The 22,241-nt window shown below is 27.9% G+C and overlaps 1 protein-coding gene across 1 annotated transcript in view; it reads left to right on the top strand.

Moving 5' to 3' along the window:
• The first annotated feature begins 4,333 nt into the window (after nt 1–4,333).
• sens-2 (zinc finger transcription factor senseless-2) overlaps nt 4,334–22,241 on the top strand; it is a 74,934-nt gene continuing 57,026 nt past the window's right edge. The window contains exon 1 of the mRNA XM_088185018.1: nt 4,334–4,677. Coding sequence (XP_088041144.1) covers nt 4,473–4,677 — 205 coding nt within the window. The 5' untranslated portion in view covers nt 4,334–4,472. The remainder of the gene's footprint in view (nt 4,678–22,241) is intronic.

Genomic DNA, 22,241 nt, shown 5'->3' with positions numbered 1-22,241 from the left:
AGTTAAAGATAAAAATGCTTTTGAGATACGATTTAAAGTAATAAATACGGATAATAAAATACACGATTATTCAGCAATTGAATTATTAGAGATACTACTAGTTTATTTTTTATATTATTAAACATTTACTTTATAAAACATGTTCTAATAAAATGTTGTTGCTATGTAAGCTTTAAAAAAGAAAATAATAAGTAACTTTAACTGACAACTATAAATATATGATTTTTCGTAGTACATAATAAATTCACTGATCAGTATATAAATGTATCTAGAAAAGAAATTTAGAATTAATTATAATAAACCAGTTTAAAAATAAGTTATATAGCTTTATATTTTGAAAAAAAAGCAATATTATTAAACATACATCCACAAGAGAAAGTAGAAATAGAAAATATTTTATTATTAAAGTATGTTAAATAAGGTGAAAAATCTGAAAAATTATTATTATTCTTCATTATAAAATACGTTAAAATATACAGATGGGTCCACAATAATTTTATCCCATTTTTTTAAATATATTAAATTATTTCTAGACTAAAAATATTGTTGTATATTTAAAAATCGTTTATTATTAGTATTCATTGAGTGCAATTTAATCCATATAGTGTATTTATGTTTTATTTCAAAATACATTTGCACAGTAAGACGTAAATTTTATTTGAAATTAATAAGATTTTTTATATGTAAATTCTCGAAAAATTGTAAAATTTATTAATTTCTTAATAAATGTTTTATAATAATTTTTTTCAATAAAATCGGCATTTATAAAAAAATATTTTATTAGATAAATTGCTCTTAAAATATAAATAAAATACAAATATAATTAATTTATATATAAAAAAATTAAATTATCGACATATTTTATTTTTTTAATTTTTCAATATTTTTATTTATTTAATACAAGTAAAAACATTAAAGAATATGTCAAGAAACCAAAAAATTCACTATTTTTATTTGCTTTATGTATATATTTATTATAGATACATAGTTTATTTCTCAATAAAATAAACTTCACATTGTATTTTTTGGAAAATATTGAGAAAGTAAATCAATCACATATATTTTATAGCAAAAAACATATACAGATATTGCTACAAACATATATATTTTATACCTAAAAATTTTCATATAAATACTATATTTTAAAATAAACTTACTGATATATCAAATTATAAATAAGCAGAAATCTACAGAATAAGCTATTGATTCACTTTAGAGAAATGTTTAAGAACGCAGAATCTCTTATATCATACAATAAATGTATATTTTTGCAATCAGCCTAAAAAATGCAAATCTTGTAATTGCAACAATTGATTATGAATGTTTTTGTTTTTATATATAAGAAATTTCGTTTAAATCCTAGGATTATCCTAGGAATACTATACTATTATATTAATTCACACATCTGTACAACATTTTTAATCTTAAATTATCTCTATTTTAGTATTAAATCTATTTAATTAATTCTTATTTGTTTCATTAAGCATATATCAATAATATTGCATAATAATTAAAGTAGGGCGATTTACTTATGTTTTAACTTGTTTGTTTTTTTATTTACAATTTACATAATTTTCATTATAGATAATATATGTGCCTTTTTTATTACGTAATTTATTAATGTTCTTTAATATTTTTTTCTCTGTAATTACTATTTTTATATTATGAACTATTTCTAAATTATAAATATCTATATTATGATCTAATCATTAATAGTGATAAATTTTATTTTATTTAGTAAAAGTATAATATTCTTTAACTATATTTATATTATACTAATCTCATGATGTACCCCAGGGATCCTCATAAGGATTTCAAATTACTGTATAAGGTTTTTCAGTTTTATTAATTTAATTTAATTTTTATTATACTTTGGCTAATAATAAAATTGTTAACATAAAAACATGTATATCAATTAGTAAAATTAATTATATTATAGAAATAAACTTTTTATTAAAGGATATTGTTTTTAATATATTTTAATAATATACAAATGTGCATACTGAATTAGTTAATTTTGGATTTGAGAGAGCTTTCAAATCAATCTAAATACATTTCATTTTTTTATCGAAATACCGATAAGTATATTTTTAATTCAAAATACTGAAATTCGCATAATATTCTTTCGCAGATTACTAAATATAGGTAAGCTAATCAAATCAAATACGAACGAATTTTAAAAATTAAAAACAGTGTCATAATTATATATTACAAGAAACATGTTTGCTGCTCAAACATAATAAAACACTACACTTCTTATACTATTAAAAATATTTTTTTAAATACGTCATTTCAGTAAAATCATATCTTAACATATTTACACTAGTAGATATATATTTTTATCGATGAAAATATAAATTATTTGGCAGGTGCTTGTGAAATTATATGATTTCAACTTTTCTAAATGTAGTAATTTTGGTAAAGTTATATTTTCACTACTAAATTCCAAATACATTTTCACCGGTAGATATATATATCTACCAGCGAAAATTAAATTTAACTGATAAAATGCTGCTCTAAAATATCTATGAAACTAAATTTGACAGTTGCGAAACGACCTTTAGAACTTTTATTAGTTCACGTCCAAAATACAAACTAAGTCAACTCATCTCCCAGGGGAAAATAAGCGGAAGAATAAGTACAAACAGACATCGCATCGGTAACGAGCGTTTCCACTGCGACGGCGACGGCACGATTTTATTGCTTTTGACGTGGATTTTTGACTTCTGAGAAGGAATAATTGTTTTTTGCGCTCTCATATTGAGCAAAATTCGGTTTATATGTGCTTTATTAAATTCTCACTCGTAATATTATTATAAAAAGTCTTAATATAAACACTTGATAATCGAACGTTTTCACCGCGTTGCAGTGATATTATTGCTTTTGCCTTGGACTGGAAATCACTATATGGCAACACTGAGCAACAAATAAAATACGACTAATTATCAAGTAAATATTATAAGTAGATATTTTTAATAAGTTTTAATGCCTAATTAAATATTTCAAAAAATATGTCACAACAGTGGCTAAGTTTTATATTTATTTGTAGCATAGAAAGGGTTAACTCGTATATTCGTATACCTAATTATTATTTATTCAGGAAATTATATTACAATATTAAAAAATATATATAAAATGCCATTTTAACAGTACTATATAATTACGAGGTTTAAAAATATATTTTATTAGATTCATTTATTTATATACAAATAGTATTACATTCTTATGTTATATACGTGTAAATTAGACTGTCCGACCTTGAAATTTAACTATTTAATTCGTTTTATTTTTCACTCATCAATAAGGTAAAATATATATTATGTAATCCTTGTAATCATATTGTACTGTTAATAATTTGTAATACATAGTAAAATTTAATTATGAAACAAATCAAGGTAATACAAATGGAGTGATTCAAAATAAAAATGTGCAAGTTATTGATGCAGTGAAATCGACAATTGCTAATCATGTATCTTTGGTAGACAACGTAATAAGAAGGTAAATGATTTTCTATTTTTATCATAAATCTGATTCTCGTGATGGATAATAATTATATTTCAATAAGGAAAAATTAGGAAATATGTTTATAATTATCATTTAAATATCTTGCAACAATTCAGGCAAATAGTGTAGAATCAGAAAGAGATTTCTCTTCAACAGAAGTAATCAGCACTAAAATTAGATCCAGCCTAAATGATGACTCGTTAGACGTGTTATGGTTTTAAGGACTCACTTCAATTATTTTTCGGTAAGAAAATAACTTGAATATTTTTTTTGTCTAATAAATATAATCACATTTTAATACTTCTAAAATTACCGATTTATCGTTAATTTTGCATTCCATTGTTACAACACATTTTAATAAACTAAATAATGGCATGGGAAGAATATATGATAGCAGAGTATAGTTTCTATATGACTGATAAATTTACATTTAATTTTTTTAAACTTTTTTTTAATTTCTGAAAATTAGTCTTTTTATAAAAAAAAAATCCTTAACCATTTTTTATTTTTAATTATTCAATACTACTTGATTCATAATCATTGTATTTTGAAAGCATAAGAGATATTATTAAATTTTAATTTTAGCCAAAAAATAATTATTTTGCAACATCAAAAAAAAACAGATCTGAATTCAAAAAGTCAACCGCCAGCACTAGAGTCGGTGGGCGGTCTCTCTCCGAGACCGCGCCTCCTTCGCCACCCTCTCAAGCCAATCGCGACTCTATTGCTATTAGACATACGCCCCTAAATCGCTTGCACAATTCGTTATCAGTTAGGTAGGGGGTGCGGGGCGACCGGTGCGAGAGTGGGGCGAGCCCGGCCGCGTGACATTCGCCCTCGGGACACCGACATGTGCCCCGGGACACGAGACGACTCGCGGACCGCACAGTAAACAACATCGGTGATAACGAACGTTTGTTTCAAAAAGTGACTTTAGCATTTGGCACCTATGACTCGATAGTGACATCATGACAATGGAAGTGAGCTCAATGCCGCCGATGCCTTTGGACTTTTCCGTGGGGATGAAAGGCGCCAGGAGCATGGCGTCGGAGGCGCCCAGGGCGCCGGTGCATTCGGGAATCTTGAGCTCAGCGCCGGCCCTGTTGTCCAGGGTCGGATCTCCGAGACCTCCGGGGTCCAGCGCCTTCAGGGTAGTCACGCCGAAAGCGAACGGTATGTTGCATTCTTTATTTATGTTTATGAAAAACGTATTTACGTTGACATGTTTATTCAAAGTAATAATAAACAAATAATTGATCGATAAAAAGTAGTGTAAAACTTTATATATGTATGTTAGTAACATATAGCTAATTTGCATTTTTTAATAAAAAAATGTATTAATGCCCCAAATTAAAGTATACTTTTATTGTACTTTGCTCAGTTCCACTAAATTTATTTTTATTTAATAAAAACATATTTTAAATATCAAAGTTTTGAATATATGTTAAAAGTATTGTTAGTAAATAGTATATGAAGTAATTCTCAAGTATTTAGGATACATTTAAACTCGCAATTTATATACTTTTTCAGAACAAATTTGGTTGTAATATGTTTATTCAAAAGTTTGCCTATATATTCTTGGTAATATATTTATAAATCGTATATATTAAAAAAAATGTATTCTCCCTTTTTAGATATATTAGACATATTAATAACATAATAAAGTTGGTTTTAAACTGTTTTGGATCTTAAATATTTTATCACTTAATTTCAATCTTTTTCAAATGCCAAAATAGACAATTTAAAATTTTGCGGGTTTTATTTGATTAAGTGTTTTAATTTTCTTGGTAAAATTTGAATGCATATTTAAAACTAATTAAACTTATATGTTAGTTAGGCAATATTAATTTGATCAATATGAATCATTTGTAAAAGCAGCTAATGGTTATAAATTTATAGTTAATCACAGTTTATTATTATTAAGATTTCTCTTCGCTTCTCTATTTTTCATTTATGTTAAAGTATTGTGTTAGGTATAATTACCAATATTTGTTTGCTAGATTGATGAAATTTTATAAATTTATAATGGCAGTTGAAAGATCAGATTTATAAAACTAAATTTCTATTGTGTCATTATTGATTATTGTCTTTCTAAGTAAAATTTTAATGCATATTTACTAAATCATAAATATATTTGTTATTTAAATTAAATTAGATAGTCAAATAAATTTTAAATATTTTAAATTTGTAAAAGCAATTTAAGGTAATGAATTTACGATTAATCTCAGTTTTTAATACCTCAATTTAATACCTCAATTTATCCCATTTATATGGGATTATAGATAGATTTAATTAGATAGCAAACTATATTAAAATATTGTGAATTTATAAAAGTAAAATTATATGATTTTTATATGAAGCAGTCATATTAATTAAAATATCAATAATTATTTAATTTTATTACAAATCCATGATAAATTGACAGGTTTCCCTAATTTGTAGGTTATCTCTGATCAATCATAATTTTTATAATATTTATTATCAAATATACTTTCAATCTCATATTTCTCTATTCAGATAAATATCTAAATGCTGGTTAAATTAACTGATAAAGTAAAAAAAAATCTACTTTGGGTAAAGTTTTTTTATTATGCATATAAATGCATATTTACGAACTTGTCAAAAGCTATAGCATATTAACAAACTTGAAAATATCATATATGTTAGATAAAATATAGTTGGGAAATATGTTGATGGATTAGCTTTAAAATATTTTTCAATAAAATAAATAAATTTACAATTAATTGCGGTAATTTAAAAAAATTAAAAGCTAATCATGAATATTGTTTTTTACTATTTTAATACAAATTTAGAAATAAACTTTTATTTTATGTATTACAAATTTGTAATATTTTAATTGACAAATTTACGACTAATGACATTTTTTTAAATTTATCTTGAATGTTCTATTTTGTAGTTTTTATAAATATATACGATTTTTGAAATTGTGGGTAAAATATTCTGATTTATTGTATTATAGTTTATTGTAATAATAAATTAACGATTATTCCCAGTTTTTTTAACTTTCACAATTGAATTTCTCTTTAATATTCTATATAAAAATTTACGCATTTTTTATTATATTTGTTTTATGTACATATATACTAAATTAAGTATATAGATTAATTTCCAATATTATAAATGCTTATATGTTAGATAAAATACAGTGAGCAAAATATTTTTATTAGTTATATTTAACTTTTCTTATAAATCTGCATATTTACTAACTTCTAAGCTGAGTGAACATTTTTTTCCAATTTGTATTTTTTGCATCTGAATGCATTTTTTACAAACTCAAAAATGTTTATATGTTAGTTCTATGAAATTAAGTAATCAAAATAACGTAATATATTTTTAATTCGTAAAATTAGTTGTTGATAATAAATTTACTATCGATAAAAATAAGTAACCAAAATATTCTTCTATTCAAAATAATATGAATTTGTAGAAGCAATTGAAGGTAAAAAAGCCAGATTGATGCAGTTTTTTAAAATTCATTATATTTAATAATACGATTTCATCTGAATGCATAAATAATTATCAACGTGTAAATACTGAAATGTTAGCTTTATAGAATTTAGTATTTAAAATAAATTTATATATCATATATTAATTTATGTAGTAGACAGTTTTAAATTCACGATTAATCACAGTTTTTTTTAATTATCTAAATCAAATTTCTCTTAAATTTTTCTATTTAAGTGCATATTTACGAATTCGTATACCCATAAATATTAGCTTAATAAAATTAAGCAGCTATAAGAATTTTAAATTTATTTATAAATATATAAATTTATAATTAATCGTGGTAATATATGATGAATAAATATAGTGGGAAAAATATTTTAATGGATTATCTTTAAAATATTTTTTCATACAATTATTAAATTTACAATTAATTGCGGTAATTTATAAAAATTGTGCACAAATTAATCTTGAATGTTATTTTCTTATTATTTGAATGCAAATTTACTAATTTATAAATAAATTTATGCATTTTTTGGATTTAAAAATGTAGTCAATATAATTTTTGACATAAAAGTAGTTAAGGGTAATAATTTTCCGATTAGTAAAATTTTTATTTCAATCTTCTTATATTTTACTATTTACAAAAAATATGTATATTTTTAATACTTTTATATGTTTTCTAGATAAACTTAAGTGGCGATGATATATTTCAATGTCTCAAATTTAGTTGAAAATAATATATACTTTAATAGCAGTTTTTTATCGAAAAATTTGAAGTACCTAAATATGTTGTTTGATAACATTTGTAGTTTATTTTTGATCTAATTTTACTTATATTGTTTAGTTTACGAAATTTAAGTATAGTAGTAAAAATATTATTAGTTTGATTTAGTACAAATATTTAAAATTCTATTTTTTTAACATTTTATATAGTTAATAAATCTTTAAAGGTTTTAGATAATGTATTTAATGATTATAAATATTTCTAAGTAAATCTAAAAGATTTAAATTAATATTAAATGTTTTATATGCAATTTCATTCTCCGCCGGAAATGATATTGAGTAGTAAATAGAAGAACTAAATAGTACCTGATAGATTTAACTTTTATATTCGTACTCGCAGTGTTATTTAATAATTTATAAATAACCGTAAATCAGAATATCTGTATTCTAAAAAACCGGCAAAAATAATTTCACTTCTGGGACGAAAATACAGCTATTGTAAACTTTTTTCTATCAAAACTGCAAACAACGGCGCTAATTATTTTTTTGTCAATTTTAATTAAATTTCCACCCTTTGGATTCGCGCACGTTTTTATGATTCGTACACGTACAAAGGGTTGGCGCTAAATTTTTCCATCCCCGCGCGTTTTATGTACACGGAAAAAACACGGTATGGATTGTAAAAATTTAATCCAAACTTTGAATCCGCGCTGTACTTGTATCTACTTGTACGCGTACACGTAGGTGTACAACGTTCACATGTCACTGGCGGAAACACGAAAAAGAAGAGCAAAAAATAAATAAATAAACTCATTTAATAAACGTTCATGAAACGTGTTCGGTGCGTATGCTCTTAAGTGCTTGCTTTATTTTATATATAGGTTGTTTTTTTCGTGTTTCTTCATACAGCAAGATTTATCGCCGTTACTGTCATCTGAACGAGCAAAATCTTACGCAAAAAATCTTGCCGATGACTATTTCGCACATGTTACAATTATACGGCATGAATGAAGCGAACTTTACACACATGCTCTTCTTCGCAGGAGTAAATGTGATTTTTTTTGCAATCTTTGCATTGCGGAAAGTTTTCATACTGCGACCATATGTAATCACACGCAAGTGATGTATGTACACTGTTATTCAGGGTTTTTTTGCGCTATTTTAAATATTTTTATTGATGCTAAAATATTTGTAGAAAAAGTTGTTTAAAATAAATAAGCCTAGGTCCCCTGCTGTTGGAATGAAAAAAATATTTCAATGATAGAAACAACCACTTAATGTCTTCATCATGATTTTTTTTCGAAAATCATTTTGTATGAAACATCTGTGTAGCTTTAAATCTAATTTAACAATATATAATTACACGATACTAATAGTATTGTAATACTAAATCTATCTTCTTCTAGTGTCATGTCCGATTACAGACGATAGCGACTACTTTGCTAATTTTGTTCTAGTATCCTTTTCGGTCAGACCTCTTTCTTTCAATCCACTTTTTACATTTAATTTTTATTATTATATGGTATGAAAAAGTCATATTTCATACATCAAATCATGTGTCAAAGGTACTCTACATTCCTCCGATTAATGGTTGAGGTTCTCAATCGCGTCATGTCCTGAAAAGAATTCGGTCATTGAAGACTATCAGTCTATTTATTGTAATCATTTTTAAAGTTCATGTCTCGCATCCGTATAATAGCACTGAACAGACATACCACTTTACGAATTTAAATCTGGTCTGAAGATGTAAGTGCTTGTTTGTGAATCCAGCTTTTAATTTTATAAACTAGCTTCTAGTTATTTCTATATAGACTTTAATCTCTTTGTCGGGCTGCATTATATTATTTATCCAACTACCCAGATATTACCTCCCAATTTTATCTCCGTTTAATGATAAGCTTACCGGGACAACGAAAAGCTCGCTTATAATTACAAATTTTGTTTAATCGATGCTTATTCGTAGGATCTTTTTTAAACATTTTTATCATGTCATCAGCATAACAATTATTGTTATTTGTCTTCCTTTTTGTCTCTGGAGTGATTCTATGAATAAGATTTCGGATTATACACTGAAAAGAATAGAAAAAATAGCACATCTCTGTATGACCACTCTGTATTGGAATATTTTCAGTTTGACTTACATTAATACTTTTTATTGCCGATTGCTTCTAATACAAATTTATGAGAAGTCTTACATCTCTGTCATCTAGCCCGATGGAACTTGGGTCCTCTATAAGACAATTATGTTTTACGCGATCATATGCTCTCTCAAAATCTATTAAGCAAATATAAAAAGGTTTACCTTTGTAATATCTCTGAAGTAGCGTTTGCATGCATTAAATCGCTTCTCACATGAGAAGCGATTTTATGGTCTTTTCTAAGCTAGCTTCTTTGCATCGTGTGTGAATTCTTCAATGTATAATTTTTAATAGAATTTTCAGCGAGTGACTAATTAAGTTGATAAGTCTGAAATTGCCGCATATGCTTAAATTGATATTTTTTGGTAAGGGAATAAATATTGATCGTAACAATTCGCAGGATATTCTTTCAAAGAGAAGTATATTTTCATGAAGATATTTAAACTTTTTTCGCTTAGATTTTTTTAAAGCCATGCTGGTCTTGTTGATTTATTGTTTTTTGAACTTTTATGGCATATTCTACCTTAGACTTTAATATGTGCGGTCCCATTTAATTTTTGTTCTTATTTGTTATGGCTTTTCTATGGTCCCAAAATAATAATTTGATGTACATAGTCCACTCATTTTTTTACTCAAGCTAAGTAATATTTTCTCTTGTGTATTTCAAGAGTGTCAATTTCTTATTTATTTATTCCTAATGTTACTTTAATTTTTTTATTTTGTCGTGTTTTTGTTGTAAATTTCTTTGCACTTGCGATTTATTCAATCTTATTTTTTTTTTTTTTTAAATACGATAAATATTATTGTATTTTATCTAATTCATTTATTTTTAATTTCATTAGTTCTAATATTTCCTCCGTTCTTCTACTTCTTTACAACTTGATTCATTATTCTTCTAGCAAATGTAATTATTCTTCGTTGTTTTTACTTCTATTGATCATTGAATTTTATTTAAAATAAAATCCAATTTATCGTTTTTAGATTTTTTTTTCTGATTAAATTTTCTACAGAATAAATTATAAAAACACCATAGCATTTAAAGGGTTAAATTATGTATTCTGATGACTGTAGTTTATTGAAAACATTAAACGTATTTAGGATAAATATCGTTCTATGCATATCTTTGAAAATCGACGGCAATTTTTTATATTTTCTTTTAAGCTTAAATAACCAACATAAATGAACTAAAGATTGCATCCCTTCTCGTCTCTATGGTTTTTTTTATTTATATCTTGTCTGAAAGATCGAAAGTAGTGATTATAATATAATAATAATTCAATGTGAAATCTTCAGATATCTCTACAAGAAGAAAAATGGAGCAAATCCGTATTTGAATCCCATATGTGTTTTTAAATTTCTATCTTGTCTGGGACGCACTAACTGGCAAAATATAATGAGTAATGTATGAATATATTTCATTAGAATAAATCAACAAGATTTAAGCAATAAAGATTGCTAAGTTTATATTGTAATATATTGCTGAATGTTGATATATGCTTGCGAATTTTGCGAAAAAAATTAAAGATTTAAGAGTCGGAACATTTTCCTTGAATAGATTAAATATAGATGTAGTAACAAATGTCGTCTTCATATTTTTTTAAATATGATATACAAACAGGTAAAATTTCGAATAAGTTCTGATATATATGAGTAACTATTCGTATATCTGTTAATGCATATTTTGTGTTTGAAAAAATAAGAAACATTTCAACAATCTTCTTTACATTCAGGTTCTTCTAAAAATTCTTTATTTGCTGTTCTTTTATTGCGTTGTATACAAGTACTAATAAAAAATTAAGCGACTGTGTACATACACGTCTCTGTCCCATTTACTATAATGTTGGAAAACTTTTTTGTAAATACGGGCGACAGATCTTTCTTCTTTTGGAACAATGAGTGTAAAAATTATCGTCCTTGATCGACCGCTTCTAGGTGCCTCACAAATTTTTAAACCAAAGGCCAAGGCACTACTTTTTTATTTATTTTAATGAAATATATTCCCATATTACTTATTATATTTGGTTAGTTAAATACGATTTTTTCGAAATAACCTATTAGAAAATTGTAAACATATTTATGTGATTTATTTCTATAATCTTAATTAATATTTATTTTAGAATATCGTAATAATTTTTATTTTAAAAATATATATATAATATATCTCGTATATGTATATAGTTCTACTCATGTTAAAAGTAACATCAATTTTATTTTGCTATAAATGTTTATGTAAATATTATACTCAATAATATTTTTTTACATTGATATCCTACGCCGATAACACTACTTAGGATGATTACTTACAATGAGAATTATTTTATTCTTCGCTTCTAATTTCAAACATTATAGTAATGGTTATTTTGGTAGTTGTAAGCCATTAAGATATCTTTTTCAACAAATAAAATGTACGGATTTGTGAAGAAAAAAATATTCAGTACTACCGGTAGTACCAAAGGTTGATTTTCATCACAATACCAGTATTATCAGTATTGCAATATCTCATTGTAATAACAAATATAAATTTAATTCAAAACAATAATAATATTTGCGTTTATCAAATCTCAATCGCTTATTCGATAATCTTTTATATTACGGTACTAATCCGTTTTATTCATAGTTCTATTTTTATGCTCTATTTACGAGTTGAAAATAAATATTTTATAATAATAAATTTTCTTTATGTATCATACATACATATTTACAACCATCGCCCTTTCAAAGATTCATACATTTGACTTATCTTATCAGTGCCGAGCGAATCAGTTCCATTTTGTAGGCGTGGCGAAATATACAAAGGTTTTGCACTGAGAATTTTAATGTGGGAAAATGTTGACGACCCCTGGGTGTGCATAACGACAAAGGTCCGATTTCCCCGCGCGCCTCCTAGGTCATTCCCAGGAGTGGAATCGTCGCCGGCCAACTAATGAACTGATTTGCGTTGGTAAATCCCAAGTAATTTAATCCTAGACATTAGCAATCGTGGAATTCAGTTGCGTAATATATCTAAATATGTGTATGCATAATGCATGGAAATTATCTAGACGCGTCATCGATATCTTTGAATCAAAAGACGTTCAACACTGATTGGAGCGATACGAAACCTTTACGTAATTCCGCACGTGAATCGTACCAAAAGCGGCCTGAATCATATGCAATCAACAAAACAAGCGATTTCATGGTTAGTTAAGCTCAAACGGAATCAGCGTATGTTTGTGTATGAGTTATACACACTGATGTGTAATGTGTATGTATAATACAAATACATAACGGAGCAAAATATATTAAATAAATTAATATGAATCATAGTTTAATAGAAAAATGTTATATAAGTATAAAAGTTAATTTTTTAATGACACAAAAGAATCTATAATTCCATTCAAGTGATTAGAAGATTTGCTATTATGTATTGTCATTTTTTTAGTAAGCTTCTTATCAATGTCAGATTTTTCAGATTTTTGTTACTATTAAATCAAAATATTGGTACATGAGTTGCGATTTTTTTATTGTTGTTTTCGATATTATATTATATTCTGTCATGAGTAGAAAAAATTAGATGACGATTATAAGTTACTGATTAATTGACATTTTCGTGCATTCGTTACTAAACATATAGTCAAAAATGAACGTGATTCATAAGTTCATCATAAGATGTATGTTAAGTAATAGAGATAGCCTTTAAGTAGAATAACTATTTTTGGATAATTATTATGTTAAAATTATTATATTGTATATAAACGATAATTATACAATGAAAGATTTATGAAAATAATTTAAAATAAAAAAACAGTTATGGCACAAAGTTATGATAACCATCCCATATATTTTTTAATTTACTCATAGCTATCGCAAAAATCATTGTGTTTGGCGAGCTCGTTGAGAAGCTAGATAGCTTGCACATGAAGAGGCCGCAACGGGCAAGAATAAAGGTCGCGATCGCAACTCTTTAGGGCACTTTAATACGCGCAGCTTAAAGTCGCCGAGCATTGACCGGTTGTCGATACCACCCCACTGCAACTTTAAAAACTGCTACGCTCGATTATCAAGCGTTTATATTAAGACTTTTATAGCAGAATTACGAGTGAAAACCGAATAAAATACATCTAAACCAAATTTTGCTCAATAGGAGAGCGCAAAAAACAATTAACCCTTCTCAGAAGTCAAAAATCCACGTCAAAAGCAATAAAATCGTGCCGTCGCCGTCGCAGTGGAAACGCTCGTTACCGAGCGTTTCCACCGCGACGACGTCGACACGATTTTATTGCTTTTGACGTGGATTTTTGACTTCTGAGAAGGGTTAATTGTTTTTTGCGCTCTCTTATTGACCAAAATTAGCTTTGAATATACTTTAATCAGCCCTCTTATATTAGAAGTCCAAAGTAATATCGATTTTTAAAACATAGTGTAATATCGAAATGTAGATAAACTGTGGAGCAATATGTGAGATGTCTGTTTGTACTTATTCTTCCACTTATTTTCTCCTGAGAGATGAGTTCACTTAGTTTCAAATTTTGGACTTGACCTAATGAAAGTTCTACAACTATAATTCATTTTAGGTTATTTTTTTGAACAGTAAATGTACGTTTCGCAACTGTCAAATTGCGCTTCATAGACATTTTTGAGCATCATATTAGCGCCTATTAGTTATATTATATTTTCACTACTAAAAATATATATCTGCTGATGAAAATATATTAGAACTTTACTAGTGAAAAAATAACTAATAATAATTTATACATCATATGTAAATAAATAATGATAATTATGTAAATATATATATTACCACATATAGAGAAGTTAGAAGAAGTACCTGCCAGATAATTTATATTTTCACTGGTAAAAATATATTTCTATTGGTGAAAATGTATTCCGATATGATTTTACCGAAATGACATATTTTAAAAAATATTTTTGGGATTGATTCGAAACCGTTTTTTCTAGATTTTCTTTGAGGAATATCCACACGAAACTGAATGTATTATTTATTTATTTTGCTGCATTAAATCCGGTTGTCAAATTACCGATAATACAATCTATGAAAATATAACTTTTATATAATTCTGCTGGTACTGTTGTTGATTTCTCGTTATTTCTTTGCTTGTTACTTAGGTTTTCGATCTGAAAATTCAGATCGAATACCAAAATTTACTGCTACTAACTTACATTCGTAGAATATTTCCTCTTATGTCTAATATTTTTTTAACGTTCAAAAAGCAATAAAGTGAACAATAATTTGCAAACAAATCTTAACACAAATGGAGCCGCGTCAAAAACTACAATCTGTCCCTTTAAATAATAATGTTTATTGAGAAAGTACTACCTAGAAAGTAGGTGCTTTTGAAGGCAATGTTCCGCTTCTTTTATTTATTGTATAATTTGTATAAATAGGGCTAAAGGAACTTATACCTAAAATACATCAGTATATAGGTACATCTCAAACAATTGTAGTTTCATTCAGATTCATAATTTGAGGTCGGTTTTTATTTTTATATATATATATATATTCTTGTTATGATTTTTTCTAGAGTCGGACCCCTCATGGAGAACGGGCCCCGGGAATTTGACCCCTCTCGATATATATCTATATATATATATATACAGTATCACACATATTTATTATATTGTAGATATTGTTATGAGTAAAACAAAGCCGTTTTACGTTTGCCATCCCTGGTATATAACAATCTGATGAAGTATTGTGTTGTACGATGTTAAAGTAATTAAAATAAAATGATCATCGACGTTTCGCGTGCTCGCCCCGAAACATTTGTATTATACGTGTGTTCTAACCAGAGGAAAAATATATCTTTAATTGTCTTGACCAATTGTTTTCATTGAGAAACCAAAAGCGCCCAATGAGTCAGCTTGCGAAATCGTATCCTCCCAAATAAAGCGCATTAGACCTCCTCGTCTTTGGTTCAATTAAAATTTATTTGGTAATCAGTCTCAAAAGGCTTGTCGGCACTTTGCTAATTAACTTTCTACGATAGCCGTAAATTAATCTTTGCTTCCTATTAACGATATTGATTCACTATCCAACGCGCTCGCTACAGTGCGGTTCGAGATGTGCGCAAATATATATTTTATTTTTTCTTAGGCAACATACATACATATATATATCATGTATCGGCCAAATCTTTTCGGTCGTAGACAGTTACAGCTTGACATCAAATCCTCCATCAAATAAGTGCAGCATTAAATATTTACCAAACCAATAACCAGGTTTAATACACGGTAGGGATTTTTGCCATCGACGAGAACGAACAAGATAGCGAATATGTTTTCAGTACCGTCAGATTGTCATCCCATCCTTGTCTGCGATTATCCTTTGCGAAACGAGGATACGTAATTCCGCAAAATGCGATTGCTCCCGGGGTCCCTCGGCGGAGACGTTAAACCCGCCGGATTACACGTGAAATGTTTATTGTGAACCAATTATCTATTATGAGATTTTTATATATTTATGTAAGATGATATGACTGTGCCGCCAATATTATATTATTATAATCATATCAGATGAAAAATCAAGGAAGAGTAGTTTTACTAATTTAACAGCCTTACTGAACTAACAATTGTGACATCTAAATCAAACCATTTCTTAAAAGATTTTCTATATGGTGTTTCTAAAGTAAATTAATAGGAATTATAAAATTATAAACACATATTTAAACTGATATGCTTCTGAAATAAAACTAAAAAGAGATTAAGACTAGTCTTTTAAATCAGAATTCTGATTGTCATTACTTTGTGAAGTTTGCTTGCATCAATGACACCACTGGTTAATATCTATATGGTTTTATATTTGATTTATAAATATAAGACGTTGTTCATTACAATTATTAGTACAACATATAGTATGTTTAATAGGATAGTTAGAATTTTCGATGTTTTATTGACTCAGAAGAGTGGCAATATGCATATTTTTAAAAGGCAATCATGCTCATTGCAATAGTGCTTTGATATAAATCGACTTTTATTTGCTGTTTTTTTTTCATTTTTAAATATCAGTAATGGCTCAAAAGATATAGGTATTTTTTTATAAAACACTATATCTAGAGTATTAAATAAGGTTTATTTTTTATTCGTAATAATATTTCTCAACCCTCGAAGAGTATCATATTGAAAAATTGAATCTATAATATTTGTTTTTATTGTAAATCTTTCGTTGCAACATAAGACATTAGCTTGTATGTTACAATGGAGTAAACACAATCAGTAAGCATTAAGTAAGTTGTGAGACACAAGACTGAAATCAAAAGCTGTAAATCAGTTCATCAAACCTACAATAATCAAATAAACTATTATTACAGACATTACAGTTAAGAATCAATATTCATCACTATTGACAATCTAGATTTAATTTTAATTATTCATTCATCAGGTTAGGAAAATCTAGTAAAACCTAATCTGCGATGTCGTTCAAAATTATAATTTTACAATAATCACTAATTCCGATCTATAAGACACGATATGAATTTAAAGCTTTAGACTGTACAATGTTTAATTTTAATTATTTTGATATTTTCAAAAAATATTACCGTAATATTATAGATACACTTAAAATTAAAAATTATTTTTATTGATTCAAAAAAGATAAAAAAAAATCAAAACCAGCTGTTGAGAAAATTCACAGCAGCTAAAATTTGAATAATTTCTTGAATTTCGGCAATTACAAAGTATTTTTTTATTTTGTTTGTTGGTTATTATTTGTTATGGTTGTGGCTACTATAAATAGCATAAAAATAAGAAGATAAATTTGGTACTATAATAAACTGTGTTTCTAAGGTTTATCGGTTTTTGGAGTATTTTAAAATCTTAATTTTTAACAGCTTACAGTTTTACAAAATATTCGATTAACGAATAGTTAAAAAACGGACGAATATTTTTGATATTATGATTCAATCAAAAGCAGAAAATGATCCAAATATATTGTACTTTAACTGAAAAAAGTGGCTTGTTGAATTCTGAACTCTTTTTAATACTAATATTTAAAGAACCATTAAATAAAATATTAAATATTTTCACACAAAAGGATATAAAATATAATACATGATTATCTATTTATTTTTCTGAAATTTTATTAAAAGTAGATGTTATTATATATACATATATATATATATACAAAAACACAATCATTTTTAATACCAGCACGATAGACGAGTGAAGTCGCTGACTATTGACCTAAAAGACCATGGTTCGAATTCTATATGGAGCTTAGTGTTTTTCAATTTCTATCATGTTTGGAAGATCGTAATTATTAATTATTATATATAATTATAACTCCGATCGATCATCACAGATTAGGTCTATTTTTTTAATATCACGGATGAATAACGTAATGATTAATTTAAATCTCTAATATTGAGCTATTCTAGCTCATAGAGAATATTATAAAAATTAAAAAATTAAATATATTTAATGTTTTCTAGGCAAAATAAGATTTTAGACCAAGAAATTTAGGGATTAGGTTTATTTACAATTAAAATAAATTTGTACATATTATATTGATATTAAAAATTCTCTTATTATGCACTACATGAGCTCATAGAGAATATCTTACATGTATATAAAAAAAAATATTGTTTCGTTTTTTTTTCTTTTTTTAATAATTTATTTAGCTTAATAGCTTATTTTCACAAAACTTTAAATGTCTGTTTTTCATAATATAAAAAACACAAATATAAAATATTTTGGTTTGTTATATTATTTATATGTACGTATTCATAAGTAACCGCAATGTCAATAAAATATTATTATCAGATATTTATTTATTTAAATTTCAATATAAAATAAATTATTTTACATATTTTAGCCTGTATATATGATATTATTATATAATATATTATATACATACATTTTTATTTATATAATTTATTATTAGCAATACTTGATTCAATTTTTAATAGATCAATTAGGATTATTTAATATGGTTGATGTACAGGTACGTATTTCTCGTAGTAAGATTTTTGAGGAAAAATCATTTTTCCGATTTTCACCCGTTTTAATTCGGTTCATTGGACGTGCCCACAGCGACTGGTCCCTTTTACACAGACGGTCCTTTGATTCGATTCCACGAAGCGAGGCTACTACGTGTGATTTGAGTCTCCACGACTTTTCTACTCTCTCAGACCCCGGAGCCTTCCTTTCGTTCCTTGTCGGTAAACTAATAAACGTCTCCCAGTGTCTAACTAGCCAGAAACCCAGAGACGCTTTGCTCTAAGGTCGCTATAAAATAATTTCTCGCGGTGGATTTGATTGTGAAAGAAAGTCTACCAGATTCTATATACTTATGTTATTTATATACATAAAATACAACCGTTTAAATTTTTGTTTGCAATCCAATTGTCGCTAATTGATACAAGCTTGTCTGCTCCGTCACAATATCAATCTGGAGCAATTAACACTTCTTAACCTGCGCTTGTTGGTTCGGTTCCCATACCATCTGGTCCCACGCCTATCACGGACGCATCTTTTATAATTTGCCATTATGACAAGTGATTTGCGCTCGGTGGCCTGTCGATACGACTATAAACAAATTGATTTTTATTGAGGGTCAAGACCTCCGTGTTCGAGCGGCCGCTCACTGCTTTACTGTCCAACACATGTGACATATCCGAGGGTTTTTACAGTTTCGTTGAAATTCAATTTCACTATAGCGCAATTGGCAATAATTGCGTGCCACCCAGGCACTCGGTGGGTGGCTAGATGTATACACGGTTGATCGATTAACGAAATTAACTTAGATTAAGTGGATACAGCTTCCCGTCGGCTGCTCGTCAGGATTTACTTTACGACGTGCACGTGCTGGATCTGCTCTACTCGTGATCATCTCTCTCAATCAATTAACATCCATGGGCAATAGACGATCGACTGATGTCATTAGATGGAATCATTGTATTATACTAATTTATTCCACTATGGTCTTTGCATAATTAGGCATCGTAGAAAGACCACAGTTTGCAGACTTTCCGCAATAGTTTCAACCGCTTTTAAACTTAAACTTTTACATGTTAAGTTGCATATTATTATTCGTATGTAAGCAGTGGCACAGAAGCTAAAAAAATATATATTATATATAGAGGAATTTTTACATAAAAAAAATGTTGGTGGTCTCGTCGAGGTGTAAGGTTACTTGCTTAAGAAAATGTGAATCCCACATCGCCTAATTGGCTCCCCACATAAATTTCCCTCGCAGCGGGTGTTAAAAAACGTCATAAATATTCAAATTAATCCGCTAATTGAGCCTGTGGTGCCATTCTGGACCACCACAGACCAAACAACAGCACAACGAGGACCACCAGGACCAGTGCATCGTCAGATGAACCCGCACTTAACCTTTCATCTTGGCTTATATAAATGGACGTAACCATAGTTGTTTTCGTACGCGACGCACCAGTTTTCCATCGTGGGCTAATTCGATTTAATAATCCAACACGTGCCCCGTTTATTCCGTAATTTATTACATAGGCACCCACACATCGATAGCGTAAAACGTTTTCTTCACATCAAGTCCTAATCGTATTGCTAAATGTGAGCACACTGAAGAAGTGCTTTAAAAAAGATCGATTGCAGTAGTCATAATAACAGGGGATGATATCTTGACTCAAATGAGTATCCGAAAAGAGTCTTAATGGCGATCTACCCTCTCATATATACATACATTTATATTATATTGAATCTCTTGTTTAAATCTATTCAAAACTTTACTCAATTTAATTATATATTTTCCGTTTAGTTTTAGATAAATATTTTAGCATTCTACACCTTATCTTACTTGATCTCTTAGCGGAAATAGAGCGCTCAGATCTTATACCACCTCAAGAATAATTATTTGCGATCATGAAATAAGCATATACATTCGTAAGAGGAAGTTCATGACATGAGGCGCCACTCAATTACCCGACAGTAGTTCTTTCGTAATAGACGCTTGACCCTTCATTGTCATTATTTAGCAGTCCAGTGAGTGTGGTTTTTGGTGTCATTAGAAAACGATGAATCGTTCCAATCGTATCATATGAATCATCTCACCTCTTAACGCCTGCCACGCCAAGAAAAACAACCACGTTGATTTACTGATTGGCTTAATGAGAAGTAGCATCATAGGTTACCGCAGCTTCCGCTTAAGGTTAATCGATATCACTATTTCATACTAGTGCGTGATTGTGTTCAAATTGGTGCAAGGCGTCGGGTTCAATGGATGAATCAGACTATTCATTGACACATCAAAAGCGATTTGATCCGATGGTGTCGTGATTGATTGGCCGAGGTTAAGTATCACTGCTTGTTTTTATTTTGAACACGATGCTCTCGCCGAAATGAGATTCGCAAATTGCAAAATGATATCATTAAGTCACGGCGCGACGCATGCGTAATGATTTATAGTTTAGCCCTTGATCGAAATTTACAGCATCCTCAATCTTCTCATGAATAGAAAATTGGATGCGCCGGCGCCATATCCGCCCAAAGATCAATCCCGACTTTGGACATAGTTGCCCACGTGTTACGGCCGCTTCATTGCGATTAAATCGGCGATGGTTGAGTTCTAAGTCATTGCGTTTTTCTTATTGCGTGCGTTAAAATATTTGAAGCAGTTTTGATTGTGGTGCTGGACGGCGTGGACGTATTAGGCAATATGGTAAATTGTTTTGAAGCGGAAATTTATTTTGTGAATATTTTAGAGACCTCAAATAAAACCAAAAGACTTGTTTTTGCTATCAACATAGTATAGATTAGATACTTGCAATCTTTATGACATCGATACTATACAAATTAGGATATATATTAACGATATACAGGATCTGGTATCCACTTAAACGCTTGTAGATTACTTTTTTAAAACATGTTAACGAATTATTTACAATTTTTTAAATTATTAAATGTACTAGCTTCATGGAACAGTAAAGCAAGAATTTTATATTTTTTATTAAAAAGAGATACTGACGCGTGAAGAGAAATAACAAATACCTTACTAAAAATTCGCTGGCGTTTAAAGGGTTAAAGCAATCGAAGTAATAGCACACCTTATGTATTTATTTATTTTACAGTTTTATAAAAATTGCATTGCTAATAATTATGATACAATTTGATTCGTATGAATATAAGTTTATGCTTTAATAATATTAGTATAAATTGCTGTTTCTACATATTTAACTAGGAATCATGACTTGCCAGTTTCTTCCAATGCGTCATGTTGGACTTTGTACATAATTACGTACACAAATATTTCATACACATACAAATGCTATACATTCTTGATTCAAACATAGATTTATATACATAGATATAAATACACACAAAAAATTGTACAATAAAAAAATATATTTATAAACAATTGTAGTAGCGTAAGGCTAAAAAAAACAACCAGCTTCCTGTAGTTAATACAGATAACTTTGTACAAAAAAATCACTAAAA

Source organism: Plectrocnemia conspersa, unplaced genomic scaffold, assembly GCF_051122295.1.
Source record: "Plectrocnemia conspersa isolate PC_06_02 unplaced genomic scaffold, ASM5112229v1 ptg000004l, whole genome shotgun sequence".
Lineage (NCBI taxonomy): Eukaryota > Metazoa > Arthropoda > Insecta > Trichoptera > Polycentropodidae > Plectrocnemia > Plectrocnemia conspersa.
This window is presented reverse-complemented; position numbering and strand designations above follow the sequence as displayed.